The sequence below is a fragment of the Haemorhous mexicanus genome, chromosome 13 (assembly GCF_027477595.1).
Source record: "Haemorhous mexicanus isolate bHaeMex1 chromosome 13, bHaeMex1.pri, whole genome shotgun sequence".
NCBI classification, from domain to species: domain Eukaryota; kingdom Metazoa; phylum Chordata; class Aves; order Passeriformes; family Fringillidae; genus Haemorhous; species Haemorhous mexicanus.
Window position 1 is genome coordinate 16251984 of NC_082353.1, and position 14925 is coordinate 16266908.

Consider the following 14925-nt stretch of genomic DNA (forward strand, 5'->3'; position numbering starts at 1 on the left):
CCCCGCCGTGCCCGCAGCCCGGGACGGGGCCGCCCCGCCCGCCGCGGAGCCGCCGCCAGCCCCGGCCCCAGCCCCAGCCCCTCGCGTTCCCCGCCCCTCGCCGGCGGGGACGCGGATTCGGCCTGCGCGGAGCCGGCGGAGAGAGGGAGCGCGGCCGGGCGAGGGGAGGGGAGAAGCGAGGAGGCGGCGGCGGAGGCGGCGGCGAGCTGGCCATGGCAGCAGCCCGCGGGCGGAGAGGCAGCCGCGGGTTGCTGCTGTGATTGGCACCCCGAGGAGGAGGAGGAGGCGGAGGAGGAGGAGGAAGGCGCGGAGCAGCCGCGGGGCCCGCCATCCCGCGGCGGCGGAGCGGCGGTGCCCGGGAGGATGCCGGGGAAGCGGGGCTCGGCGGGCGGCGGCGGCGGCAGCGAGCTCCCGGGGGCCGGCGCGCCGCGGCAGCGCAGGCGGCGGAGGAAGGTCTCCTGCTTCTCCAGCATCCAGCTCTTCCTGGTGTCCGAGTGCGCCCTGATGCTGGCCCAGGGCACGGTGGGAGCCTACCTGGTGAGTGCGGCCGGCACGCAGCCCCCCGCGCCGGCGGGGCTGAGCCGCGGGCGGGGGTGCGCGGCGGAGCGCAGGGGAAGTTTCCCCGGCGCCAGGGCGGCTCTGCGGGCAGCCCCCCAGCCCGGAGGGGTCAGGGCAGCCCGGCGCTGGACGGCTGAAATGACTCAGCAGTGCCGAGGGGTCACCCACCCGCTGCCGCCCAAGTTGTGCGGCCGCTCCGCGGGACTCCCGAGCGCCCGGAGCGCGGCCGTGCCCGGGGCGGGCTGGCACCAGCGCGGGTCTCCGGCTGACCGGGCGCTCGGCTCCAGCGCCAGCCTTCCCGCTTCACACTGAATAAATACCGGCAAAAGCTAGTGGGGCATTTATTTCGTGCCTCCCGCGTTACCGCTTTTCCTCATCCTCTTAAGTGATGCGGCGGTGCAAAGCGCAGCAGCCCCGAAAGTCTCGGTGTTGGGTACAGAACAATCCAAATGAGACTTTAGCACTAAATCTGCATAGTGAGATGTGGTGTCAGAGGCAGAAGTGTAGTAGAAGAGTTGGGAAGATGTCCATACGGCTGTGCTTGTGCCTTGAAGTGTACAGCCTGTGGAAATGTTCTGCTTCCAGCAGATGTAAGTGTATAGTTGATTTCAATTTCTTAAAATAGCTTGCTGGATTTGAGAATTATAGTTTCCATGGAAAAGAAATGTATTCGTAATCTCTTAGGCTTTTTGAGGCCATACACATAATATATTCTACAGTAAATGTAAGAACTCTGCATTTGGTACTTGTATTCAGCATTTAGCATTGCTTCTTTCACATGCTCAAACTACTTATGCAAATTTGTGCTGAACATGATCTATAATTTTTCAAGGTATGTGACTAAGCTAACCATGGTTAATATTCCCTCTTAATATGAAATGGAAATTAGAATTCATCTCCATATAATAAAGCATAAGTTTAGTTTGAAACATAGTTGTGATTTCAAAGGAAACTGCATCACATCTCATGAGATAAATTCAGCAGCTCTATACCCTAGGTGAGTATATGTGGATATAACTTAATTTGTAGGAGCCTGACAGGAGCACGCCTGTTTTATGTGAGTAACACCTTAGTAAGTAAATATATTGTTTCCGATGAGCTACTTGCAAAATGAGCTGTCAGTGTGAATGAGTGTAGGATAATCCTTCCTCAAAGTAATAGCCAAGGAAGAGCCCACGGGTGATGTCACCCGGTGGGCACCGGTGTGCCAGGAATGCATGGATCTGCTAGGGGGCTGTATATCAGCACGCTTCGCTGGGGTGTTGGAGCGTAGGATCAGCAGCATTAGTCCCTAGTGTGGCATTTCCCTCAAACTCCTTTGCATTGCTCACTCCTCGCCAATTTCGCGTTTCTTTTCCTGTTTTCCCCAACTCCTGGGGCGTAGTGTTGCTGTTCCTTTGGAGTGTTTCACACACCCCAGCCCCACCGCCGGGAAAGGAGCACTGCTATTCCCTCCCTCCTCCAAGGGGTGAGCTCAGCTGAGGTGCTGCTCTCTCTGCCTTTCTCCAGGGCTATGTCCTGAGCTCCACGGCTAGCGGGATCCACAGGCAGTAGCGGACAACTGGGCAGTGGAGGGAAAGGAAAAAAAAAAGCAAACTAAACTCAAAACAATCCCTAGCATGCATAAGCAGTGGCCCAGCTGCACTGGGCAAGTGTTCCTCTGTTCCCTGTATAATTTCTCTGCTGTCACTGCAAATACCACGAAGCTCTTCGTACAATGAACAGATGCAAATGTGGAACTGTCGTTGCAGGGTGAATCTGTGCTTCAGGTCTGCCCAGCACTGTGCTTACAGGTGCTGCAGGGCAGCGAGAGCAGGAGCAGCAAAGATGCTTGCTGGAAAGCATGGAGCACTTAATCGTTTTTGCAGACCGAGTTTCCCATGGGGGCCAAGTGCTGTTCTCAGGTGCTGCCATGGGGTGGAATCAGTGGAGGCACTGCACAGTTGCCCAGGTGTAGCTGCAAGTGGATATTCATTTGCTGGGGCTCCTGGGATGAGTGGGGCTCGGTGGTGGCTGCCGGGCTGCTCCCCGAGGGACAAATTAGCAGGCGAGACAAAGTGGAGAGCAAACAGCAAGACAGGCAAATAGGGAGATGCTGCGTAGGACAGGCACAGTGTGTAGTTCTGGGCAGTTGAATAAACTACTAATTTTAGCCTGTCAGCAGTGAGGGAGTTCTGTATTGTAGTTCTGCTTTCCTTGGCCACATGTGTGACTTTCCCTAGTTATTTGTAACTCAGGAAGAGAAACCTTTTTTTGCCTTATACGGCGACAAGTTGGTTTCCTCAGATTTTGTCTTGTTCGGTGCACGGAGACCATGAGGGCAGAAACTCGGCTTGTTAAGGAAACAAGCCAGGGGCTTGGCTTTTCAGGAGTGATTGAAGAGCTCCGTTTGGATTTGGCTTGGCTTTCATGTCAGTACATTTAGAAGTGGCTATTGTTATTTCTTTTTAGAGATGTAAAAAACCTCCCCTTTTCCATGTTCACTGTGCAATAGACTAGCAGCAACCACTTGCATATATATATACAAAGTATACTTTCATTCATTATGTGGTTTTTAAGCAAGGATCATTCACTTTTATTTGTTCATGAAACATTCTGCTTGCCAACAGGGCTTTATAAATAATAAATGCTGATAAAAATCTATATAAAGTCCAATTCTTTTCCCACAGAACTGAGCAGTGAAAATACCCCAGGATGCCAGCAGTAGATGTCTGTGTTTAAATAGTGCAGTGTCTCTGAGGTTCTTCATGTGAAGTTTTAGGGAGTATTTGATCAATGTCACGTTCCAAAATATTTGTCTATTATTATGCTTGCTGTTTGCAAAATGCACATGTTCCAAAATTACTCGGTGCCATATCCTGCATAGTTTATGCAAATACAGCCTGCGCTGCTGCTTTAATTTCTGGGGCTGCTGAATACACCCTATTATTTGCATATTCGTGTAAGGTTTTGTGTACACATTTATTTGGCTTCATCTAATTACTCCTGCGTGCTTTTGGAAACTTGAATTTCCCAGCAACTGCAGTAGCAGTGGGGAAAATGCTGCTTGTAGTCTGCAGGCATCCCTGCTGCAGAAGTTACTCAGGATTTTTGCAGCAACTTTTAGCAGCCCAGCTGATTTCCACCTGCAGTTGCTCTCCTGCAGCGTTGGGCAGTGGATTAAAGAGCTGAGGGTGACTGGTGCAGATGGAGCCAGGAGGGAAGGGCTGGAGCCTCTGTTCTCCAGCTGGAGCCTTGTGCCTCTCGGGTGGATGCAGCAGTGTGATCAGTCATGCCAGCCGTGCAGCGATGAGGATTTCGATAAGGCTGATTCACATACCTTGGCAACACTTTCCTGCCTGTCTACCTCCCTCCCTCCCCATGAATTCCTACATGCTCTATATTTTGGAATATTTTTGCTGGTAATAACGTTCCAAGTGCTCCTGATGGTTCATCTCTGAGGCATTTCATCACCCTGCCAGTCAGATCTTGTGCCTAGCCAGTGGTGAAATCACTGCTTGAGCAGAAGGCAAGGAGCTCTCTCTTTGACAGCCACAGTTTGTGGAGCAGGAGTGCAGTTTAATTTCTCTCCCTGGCCTTTAGCCTCGACTCACTCTGGTTCAGACTGACCTAGTTGCAAGCATCCAACATCTGCCAAAGTCATGGGCTCCTTTAGATAAAGGGCATGCATATGGGAAGCACGATGGGGACCAGTTCTGTGGTGTGCTCTGGGGAGCTGTTTTTACAGAGCTTTACTGAGCTGTCTCTGTTTGCTGCAGCTTTGAATGCAGCTATTCATGTGTTTTATCAAGTGATAGAGGATGACTGGCCTGAGCATGGGATGGAAAGGAAAATAATTGGTCCCTCCCAATGAGGGTGCATTGGTGTTTGCGTGGGAATGAATGCCAAATTGTTTCTTGCTTTGCTGAATGAAAACTTTTGAGCTGTACTTAACTTCCTAAGGAGAGCTTTGCCCATGCAGCAGTGTTTGACTGTAGCCTGCAAAAACTCTCTTAACTAACTGTCTGCAGTAAAATTAGTGCTGTGGGACTCCAGGTGAGAGTGTGTGTGTATATGTGGTCTCTAGGACAGACTCCTTCTGTGCAGGTTTATTGCTCCTGGGGTTTGAGATACCAATGAAAATCTTGAATTTTCATCCTCAGGAGAAAGATAAGTATTAAAGATAAATACAGAAGTTCATGACCAAAGGGTTCCTGGTGGAACAAACAGAAGTAGGGGCCCTGTGTGATGGACAGCTGGGAACTGAAGGGTTAATAGCAAATTTTGGCCTTTGGGTTTTTTAAGTTGTTTTGCTGTGCAGCCCCTTCCTCTCTCATGTTAAATATAACAAATAGAATACTGTGTTCTGTGGTACAGACCTGATCAAACCCTCCTTGAAATCTGGCAAGATCTGCATGGAAGATGTCATTAAAGTCAGTTTGGGGAGTACTGCAGTGCTTCAGAGCTTTCTGTTGTCCTTGGTGCTGCACAGTAGAAATTGCCTCTGTGTATTTGCAGTCTGAATGGACAGGGTGGGAGAAGTGTCACAGGTGGGGAAACTGAGGCAGAGATTAAGAGCTTGATTCTGTTTCTGAAGCTATTGTTAAAGAATTTGATTGGTTGGCAGCAGCAGAGCCTGAATGGCTTAGGCATGGGCAGACTTAACTACAAAAGTAGTTTTTCCTTTTTAATTTATTATTGTTTTAAGTAAAGTAATTGTTTTTCTAGAATAAGAATCAGCTTGAAAATATTGCTGCCTTTTTTTTTTGCTCTCCATCCTCAGCCGTGCTGAGTAATAAATTAGCTGTAATGTTCATAATTTATTTGTCACTGGGGTAGTTAAAGGGGAAGAAACCCATGGAGTGAAAATAAATGTTTTAGTGGGGATGAGTATTGCCAAGCATTGGCTGGTTATTGCTTACCGTTCATTTTCCCTTAATATATCTTTGCTGGCAATGTTATTTCTGGAAAGTTGTTGCTAGTGTGCCTTTCCCATTAGAGAATATTGTCTGTTCTGCAGCTGAGTTGCACAGAAAGTTATTCTAAACTAGCTCTTTTGACTACATTCATATTTCTTCTCAAAGAAGCCTTCTGATATTTTTTGGGGGTCTCTGACTGCAGGGTGGAGCAGAAACCAGATCCAGCTCTGGGTCCTGATGTTTTCAGGCTCCTGTGGGGTGTGAGTTGGGAGTGTGGCATGGACACATTAACATAAAAACTTTAAGTTATAGAAACAAATTCCAATCCAAGTGTGGATTTTTGAGTATCAAGAAAACTTGTAACTGGCATATATGTGTTGATTAGGAGAAAGGTTTTTTGGTTTTTTAATCTGCTACTAATAGATGAAACAGTGTAGAAGTAACATGCTTATCTCTTACATTATGTATTATGTGTAATTTACAACCTGATGGTTGTAACTTGGTTAAATCCATTTAAAGGCAAAATGCACTTGATGTCTAAATGTGGAATTTTAGTGTTTTTCTTGTTTTTTAGCAGAAAGTTTGGCAGTTCTTCAGTTTCTCTGTAAGGGCCAAGTGGTGATTGTTGGCTCTGAAAGAAAGAACAGTTAGAAATGCTGTGGTCCACTGTAAAACCAATGGCCCATTTCTTCTGGCCAGCCTTCACTTCCAGAATTCCTGTAGGTCTTGCAAGGTGCCTGTGTGACAGGCTCAGTGTGCTTTAATGGCCTGCAGTGTTCCTGCAGCTGGGGTTTAGAGGGATCGTGAATCAGAGCAGAGAATGCTCTGGTCTGAAGGGCTGTGCCATTTGTGCTTGGGAATTTCATGTAGTGGGACCCCTTTAGTGGTCCTGTAGCCCCTGTCCCAGAGAGGGCTCAGTGGAACTGTGATCCCTCTCTTGCTCTGTAAGGCAGAGCAGATGCTCCCTGCTTCCCAGAAAGGGGTGTCTGTCAGGTTTGCATGGGTTTTTTTGTCCCTTACTTTCAGGGTGTTGTAAAGGACCAAAAGCCAACTTCTGTCCTGCTACAGCAGTGCACATTTCTTGCTTCAGAAGGATTATTCTGCAATTCATCAAAAAGAATTTGTCCTCTGTGTATTATAATCCTTACTTGTAGCCTGCTTGGTCTCCTGCTATTCCTTCACGGGAGGATCAAACAATGGCAAGCTGTTTAGTGGGTGAGGTTGCACCTTGGATGAATTAGTGTGGCTTTGTCTCCTGATCAACACCCGATGAAACTACAAGTGTTGTATTTTAAGCATCATCCAAAAGAGTTTAAATAAGCATGATAGTACTTTGTGTAGTAACTCCTTTAAGTGCTCCAGTGAAGTTTGGGAGACTTAATTTTTCCTATTGTACAGAAAAATGGGCCACTGATTTTGATTTACAAGGCTTCATTATAGCTCTGCAGCAAAACCAGGACTAGAACCCCAAGAGTCCTGTCTCCAGGTCACCTTGGAACAGGCACTAGGAGCTGTGTCTCTTTGTAGATAGGCAGTGCAAAGCAAACAGTGGTGCCTGCTCCAGGGAGCAGAGATTTCACACTGCCCTGCTCCATGTGCTGTCAATGGGATCAATAGTGATTGCAGGCTGTTGAGGAAGCTCCTGGAGTGTCTCACTCCTCCCATCCATGCTGGGAGGGCTCTGCCCTGTTATGGGAAGCATTCTGTGGTGTTCAGAGGTGATCCTGACTGTTCCCTTTTCCCAGATTTTAAGCAGATATGCAGTCATAATCATACAGAGGTGAAGACTTAGAGCACAGGTCTAGATCTGCCTCTCCTCACTCAACTAATGAGGAGACACCTCAGAGCTAAAATCACATTTTCTAAGCTCTCCTGTTAGCAACTTTTTTTTCCCCAGCCTAATTCTTGATTGGATGTGCTTCAGCATTTTTCCACCTGAGTATTCCTTGCTGAAGTGAGGCAGGCAGCCCCTCCTGCTATTGCACAGTGCCCACTGTATTGAAATTGAAGGACTTTTACTGAGCTTCTGTTGCAGCAGTGCCTGAACCCAGTCAGTTATTTTAGATGACTGGAGTGTGAAAGCAAAATATTTATTTCTGGTTTGCTGGAATGTTTATCATCATTGTTATTTTCAAGAAGAAAAGGAATGTGCTTTGGTTTCTGTTTTTCCCCTCTGTTGCCTCTCCCTTCATAGTAGCCTTTCCAAACCTCACCAAGCAGCCAGCTGATTTCTCTGTGTTTTTTTAACACCGTCTTGGTGTCTGCAGCTATCATTTGGATGGTTTCTGCATGTTTGCAGGCACAGTGGCTCTTAGATAAGTGGCTGTGAGAGCTGGTGTGGAGGCACAGGAGTTGTTACTTCATGCTACATCTGTTTCCTGGGCAAGGATTGCTGGAATTGGCTTATTTTTAATATTTAAGTGTCCTTTTGAAACACTTTCCGTGCTGTTCACTGGTATAATTCATAATTTTTTAGTTTACTGAAAATGGAAAAAGACTTAAAATTTAGTTCTGTGTTGATCCATCCAATGACAGTGAAGTTTTTGACAGCACCTGGATAATTCAGTTGTATTGAGGTCTTCATGACTCACCCAGTTTCTGAAGCAACTGTAGCAGGTTTGTTTTTTGGTGCTTTGATGTTTGCATCCGAATCCAACATTGTCTTTAGTTGTTTGGTTTTTTTAAGGCAACTACAAACTCTGTTATAAGGAAACTGAAAGAAAGTTTGGCTGTTGAGAAGAGATGTGTGCTGTGGGTGTGGAAGAATACAGAAACCTTTCAGAAATGTTTCACTTTTCATTTCACTTTTCATTTACAGTCTTGAAATGTCTGTTACATGTGTGTATTTTCGGATGATACCTAGCATTTTAATACCTGGAGAGCTGTATGAAATAATGTGAAATTGCTTTACAGTGCAAAGTGATGGGTAGTGGTGCCCTCTGCATTCCTAAAACAGAGGAATTACTCTATGAATTTATGTTTAAGGTGAAAAGGAAGTATTTTTCCTGGAGTCTTCTTGGAACATGTATTAGATGGAGCACCTATGTTCAAACACAGCAGAGCCAGAGGATAGTAGTGTTTGTGATAGATAAATAGTGTTTGCCATGGCAGGACAGACTTCTGAGTGTTCTGTAGTTTCAGATTTATTTCATCCCTTTAATTCTCCAAAGGAATACCAGGGAGTGAGAAAGCATCATAACTTAATAGTTTTGCAGGCTGTCCTGTTAAACAATGAATGGTATTTGTTTTCTCTGGTGGAACTTTACCAGGAAGGGCTGCAGAAAGGTTGTCTGGAGTTCTTGTTTTTTACTTCTGAAAAGGAGGATATGAAATAGTTGCTACCTCTTTCCACTTCTCAGCTTCATGCAAATGTGGTTTGGCACTTCATCAGTAGGAGACCAGAGATTTGCTTGGGAGTGTTTTGCTGCTGGAATGGACTAAACCTCACACTTTAAGTTGAAGGAATCTCTGGAGGAAGATGCAGGAGGACTGGCATGTGCCTTGCTTGGGACAGTAGCAAGGCAAGTTCCTGTACCTCTGAAAAATACCACGTGTGCCTGTCTACACTGAGAAATGCCAAGAGAGGAGAGGGCAAGCATTTAAAACTTTCCAAGAGAGAAGCTGAAATACTGACTGGAAGAAAATTGTTTTGAAAAACATGAAAGGGGAATGCCCCCAGTAGTGTCCTGCTGCTTCTTGTGCCCTGCTAATGAGTTTCATCTGCTGGAAACATGCTCACTTCTCATCCTGACATGGTCTGAGTGTTATATGATAATGCTTTGAGTTGACATATTAGGGATGGATCCTTTGTTACCCAGTAATTTGAAAACAACAGGAAAATAACAGTATATAAATGAGGTTTGATTTTTAAAGAGGAGAAGCTTAAGACTTTCAGTTTTTCAAACCTACAACTTCTCATCATCTCACTGAGCTGCAGGAAGAGCTGTAATTGTTGTGATTTAGGAAAGCTATTTTCTCCAAGTTATTCTTCAAGCTTTAACTCTTTTCTTGTTACTCTTGTTCTTGTTTTACTCTTTTCTTTTACTCTTTTCTTGTTAAAGGGTGTCCACCTTGCTTGGTGAGATGTTTTGGTGTGTTAACCTTGGTCTGCAGCCAGATCATCACCCAGCTTCTCTCTCACACCCTCATCAATACAGTGGGGGCAGAAAATGAGGTGAAAAAGCTTGTGGGTTGAGATAAAGCACTTTACTGTCAGGGATAAAACAGACTCGACCTGGGAAAATTAATTTTCATCGCCCATTAAAATGGATTTTGATGTTTAAAACAAAGCCAAAAATCAAAACACCGTATTCCCCCCCAACCATCCCACCCCTTTTTCTCCCCCCTAGGCTCTCTGGGAGTATTCTCTGTCAGATGTTCACTGTGCTCTGCTGGGACAGCATCACCATGAGCTAAAGCAAACCATTAATCATGTCTGAGCACTGATGTGCTCTTTGCAGAAATGTTGGCTGCCACTGGGTAAATGGTTTCCCTTATGCTTGGGTCCTGTCTGCACCTGGTTTTTGTGGTGTCCCACTGGGCAGCAAGGTTCAGCCCAAGGAGAAGCATGTCTGTGTGACTAAAACATGGTGGTGTTCTTTCTGTCCTGCAGGCATTGTCTGTAAAATGTGATTTTTGTGGGAATTAACCTTCCCATAGCCTATGCCAAATGCTCTGGCTTGTGAAAGAGAAAGTGCTGGGCATACAGGCCCTTTATGAGAAATAGTGGGCAGTGTTTTTAGGGCTTACCAGCAAAGGAAAACTGTGGGTTTTGTTTTTGTCTTGTCCAGCGTACAGGGCTGAGAGTGGTTAATTACAATGGGCCTTTCAGCCTCTGCATGAGATGCACACTTTGTTTCCTGCTGCCTATAGCTAGTTATAATGCAGGTCCTTATGTCTGAAGTCAGTGCAGCTGCTGGCTGGGGGACAGGAGCTTCAGCTGAAGGGATGCCTTGTCTAGGGGTGCTTGTTTGTTTGTGGTGGCTGTTTGGGTGATCCTGTAGATAGATGGTGTCATCCAAGGTGCTCAGTGCAAGGAGTGCCTACTGGGCTCAGCTGTGCTCCTGCAGGAACCTGCCTTGTCTTGTGCTCTGGTCCAAAGGGGGTGCTTGGACCACAAGTTTCTATTTTTGATATCAAAATGTGATACTAAAACCACATGGCTGCTTGAGCTCTTGGGTCACAAGATGCTAGTCTAGGTTGTGTTTTGGGTTTTGTTAGTTGTTATTCTATAATCTGTGATATTTAATGCTATTAAAAATTGTAACTCAAGGGAGCTGCTTAGGGTTACTGAAAAGCTTTCCCTTAGTCTTTAGGATTCAAACCTACCAGCTTCAGAGAGCTTGAGAGCAAAGGCTGAAAGCATTCAAGTGTTCCATGGAGCTAGATAAACCATGCACTTCCATGATTTAATTCACCTAATTGAGGCCTCTTCTGCATTGACAGATCACTGTGTGAATGAATGGATTCCAAAATCAGCTTGGGAGTTATTTGATGGCTATTCAAGTTAAGCCACACTAGCAAGCCATGTGCTAGAGGCAGTTTTGTGGGTTTGCTGTGTCATTTGGTACAGCTGCACAAGCTTTCTCAGATGCTGGCCCTGTGCAGAAGTTCAGGGTTTTCCATGGATTAGGATGCATGAAGGCTACTGTGTTGCACTTAATCTCAGTTCTTGCTCTTTCTTAGCAAGAAGGAAGAAGTTTCAAATCTCTTCTTGCTGTTTCTTGTGGAAGCATTTGAACCTTATGGTGTAGCCTCCTTTATTTTAGATGGCATTTATTGATTTGAATTATTCAGCTTAATTCTATGCTGGACAAGCTTTTTGCCAGAATTTTTATTTTGCCTTCTTATTTAAATAGATCCCTAATGAATTAGTGCAGTTGTAAGATCCCTAATGAATTACTGTAGTTCTGTATAATGACTCTTGGGAAATACTGGATGCAGTCTCTAGAATCAGATCTGTGTGTTTTCAGATTGCAAACTTTTGAAGTCTATCCCTGAGCAGTGCCCAGGGTCCCTTGTTGTTATCTAAGTTTTCCAGATACTCCCACATTAATAGACTGCACCTCTGGTATCTGTGGGCAGGTATCCAGTGAGCAACTGGTTAGCAGGGTAAAAACTGGAAGGTAAATCTGGATGCAGAGTTCTTTCTGGGATTTGGTATAAGGTTGTTTGGTCTCATGCATGGAAGTTTTTTATCCTACAATGTTTCCAGCTCAGTACTTCTGTATTTCTATGTTCAAACTGACTTACTCTGAGTTGGCGTTACAGTTTGGGGGAGTGGTTGGCCAGAATGGACAAAAATGTTCTGCAAATAGCTTCTGACAAAGTGTTGTCTTCTGGTTTAGCTAACCAAGCCTTTTGACATTCATGGAATTGTGTCTGGTTACTCCACTATTTGTACTCAAGTTTCTGTTGATCTAGTCTTTTTGGATTCCTGTTAGGCATCACACTGAGGCTTCAAGGAATGGGATCTTTAAGAGGTGCACAGAACTTTGCTACACTGGAAATGCAAATGAAACTAAAATGACATTTGGTTTTTTTCTTTATCTTCCTCCTGTACTTCATAGTGCATAGATTCAGACACTTTCAATTTGATTCTCAGCATCCTGATTGCGTTCAGAACTCTTGGTATCCAGACAGTGTCACAAAATGTTAGGTTCATGGAGTGTTTCCAGGAGTCCTGTCACTGTGTATTTCCCTGAGCTCCTCCTCAGCCCCACTATTCAGGCAAGTGAGAGATTAAGTGGTGGAGGAACAGCAACTTGATTCCTCCAAACCAGTACTGGCGAGGTAGATACTGGTGATGGTGGCATCTTGGCAGGAACAGAGGAACATTCCTGCCACATGTGGATAATGTTTTCAAGCCCAGCTCTTCCTCTGCAGCTGGCTGTCCAGACCTGTCATGTCCAAACTGACTCCCTTCATCAGTCAAGACTAATATTTGTGCCCAGAGAAATCTGGATTTATTCACATTTGGACAATGTGACATGTGGCAGACTTGGGAGAGGACAGCTTAGCCCATGGGGTAACTCTTGTTGGCTGAGGAACAGCTGCTCTTTGTATTTTGTGGTGAAGGTGCAGACCAGGCATGCTTGGGCTCATTTCCTGGCTTTGTCATGGACATCTCCAGGTCTACTTTGGGCTTTCTCTCTCATCAGCAAATGTGCTACCTGTATAATTGTCAGCTTCTGTGGTCATCTTGTGGTGTAGAATGATGGGCACTGAGCTGCTCCAGTGATGGGAACTGGGGATGAGAGTGCCCTGTGCTTGTGCCCTGAACCAGGTCTCTAGCAGTTATCATAACAGGCTGAACTAAATTAATTAATGGGGTAGTCATTTTGTGCTATCCTACCTGTGATGATGCAGCCTTGTTGCTGAATGGCATCCCTCTTTCCTTCACACCTGCCTGAAATGTCAGGGCTGAAATGTTTAGTCTTTTGCTCTTTGAGGCTTCACTGGAAAAGGCTGCTTGGGGCTGCTTTACTCACTCTTTGGTAAGTGATGGATTTTAAAAGAGCCTGAGGGTATTATTTTCAAGGATGTTTTCTGAGCCATACTGTCATTGACAGAAGTGACTTACTCCAAGTGTCTCTTTGAAAATGGGACTCCTGTTCCAAAGCCACTGAAGTGCTTTTGAAAAAATACCCTTCCCTGTTACTGACTGCAGTGGACTGTCTCAGTGGTGTCTAGTTTCCTTTAAAGCAGGGCAAAATTAGAGTCTAAGTGTAATGTGCCTGGCTAATAAACTGTATTGTAATTAGTACCTTGGGGAGGCAGGAACCTGGGAGAAGGTGAGTATAAAGAGAATTAACTTCATGTAGAAGCTGTCTCTAAAGGATGAGTGAAGAACTGGAAGGAGATGAAAACATGGGATTTGAAATGGCTGTGGAGGTTGAGAGAACCCAGATTGGAAAAGTTCAAGCAGAGAAGAGAGAGTGCTCGTAACCATAAGTTAGTGGATGTCTCTGGCTTTGTGTTGAATGCTGAATCCAAAACCATTCCCACTCTCTAGTGCCTGAATGATGGATTCCTCCCAGAATTTGCCATGTCCCTAGGAGCAGTGATCCTATCCTGTTGTGCTTTGGCTCTTGTCAGACTCTGATAGGTAAATAGAAGAGGTGGGAACTTCTGTTTTCCTCGTGTGTGCTCATTAAAGTTTTTCAGGGTCTGGTGATTCTCCTGTACATAGATTTAAGATCATCCTAAAGCCATGCTTACACCATGGCCCTCCTTGCTCACCTCCCAGCCTGCCTCTCCCCTTAGTGGGGAGTTTGGCAGCAGCCAGCACGTGGCTCCTGTTTGTACCCTTGGCACTGCACAGAGACAACGTGAAAGGAGAAATGAGTGGCTTGTGAACAGCTTGGGAGGAGGGTGTTCCTTAGCAAACAAGCAGGATGACACGGTGCTTGTGTGGGCTGCAGGGTGTGAGGTGGGGATAAGCAAGCAGCACATGTGGCTCTGGGGCAAGCTTGGGGTGTTGCTGGTTAGAGACCTCAATTCCACATGCAGAAGTGTAATTCAGTATTTCTTTTATGAGTTGTCCACAAGTGCTGTGGAATAGCACATTCCAATCTGGTCATTTTGTTGTTTCCCTTTTAAATGGCTTCCTATGTCCCAAGGCTTAATAAATTAAAGCATTTGATGCACTGGTTGATGGGAAAAGCCTCAAACTTCTCCCTAAGCTGAGTTCCCATTAGCTGGAGCCAGGCAGCTGGATAGGGAGTAGAGCAGGAGAGATATCAGCAGAGCCAGAGCAGAAGAGAAAAGTAGTAGGACTTGTCAGAAAAGATCCTCTCCCAGTATAAAGCCTTTATATAATCACTGCTGTCCTCCAACCATGAAAACTGAATTCAGCTTCCTTCAAAGCTTTTATTAATGCTGCCTCAGAGTGTCCTGCCTGTGTCACTTCTGCCCTGGTTCGTGCCTGGCAGCTGGCAATGCTTCAGCAACCAGCTCCACAGCTTCTTCATCTGCACTGTGGCATAACTCGGGTGCACCCTTAGCCCCGAGTTCAACTCCTGACCATAAATTAAGCTAGCCTGGAGCCCTTCACATGACAGGTTTCCTGGGCAGGCTGGCATTATGGCTTCTGTGTTATAGCAGGAAGCCTTTTCTGCAGGCAGGGAAGTGTTGTGTTAGGAAGTGTTTTATGGGGTGAACAAGCAAACCTGCATTCAGTTGTGGGGGTGGAGAAGGGAGGGCATTGCAGTGTGACAGCTTGGGATTGTGCCTCTCCAGTGGTAGTACATATTCCATGGGATAGTATAGAGGAAGGGCTTTTTTCCTGTAAAGAATCTTCTTTGACATGAATTTCATCTCCTCCTCTCAGCTGGAACCCAGCATGATGGTACCCAGTTTCCAGAGTTCCAGACCCATGTATGCATCTTGCTACCAGTTCTGTATGTGGCCAGGAGTGCTGCAGGAACCTGCATTTAAATTACACACTTTGAATTCCTCTTCACTGGGC

The 14925-nt window shown here is 45.9% G+C and overlaps 1 protein-coding gene across 1 annotated transcript in view; it reads left to right on the forward strand.

Annotated features, from left to right (window-relative positions):
* The first annotated feature begins 348 nt into the window (after positions 1 to 348).
* The window catches only part of SLCO3A1 (solute carrier organic anion transporter family member 3A1), a 140486-nt gene continuing 125909 nt past the window's right edge, over positions 349 to 14925 (forward strand). The window contains exon 1 of the mRNA XM_059858578.1: positions 349 to 537. Coding sequence (XP_059714561.1) covers positions 364 to 537 — 174 coding nt within the window. The 5' untranslated portion in view covers positions 349 to 363. The remainder of the gene's footprint in view (positions 538 to 14925) is intronic.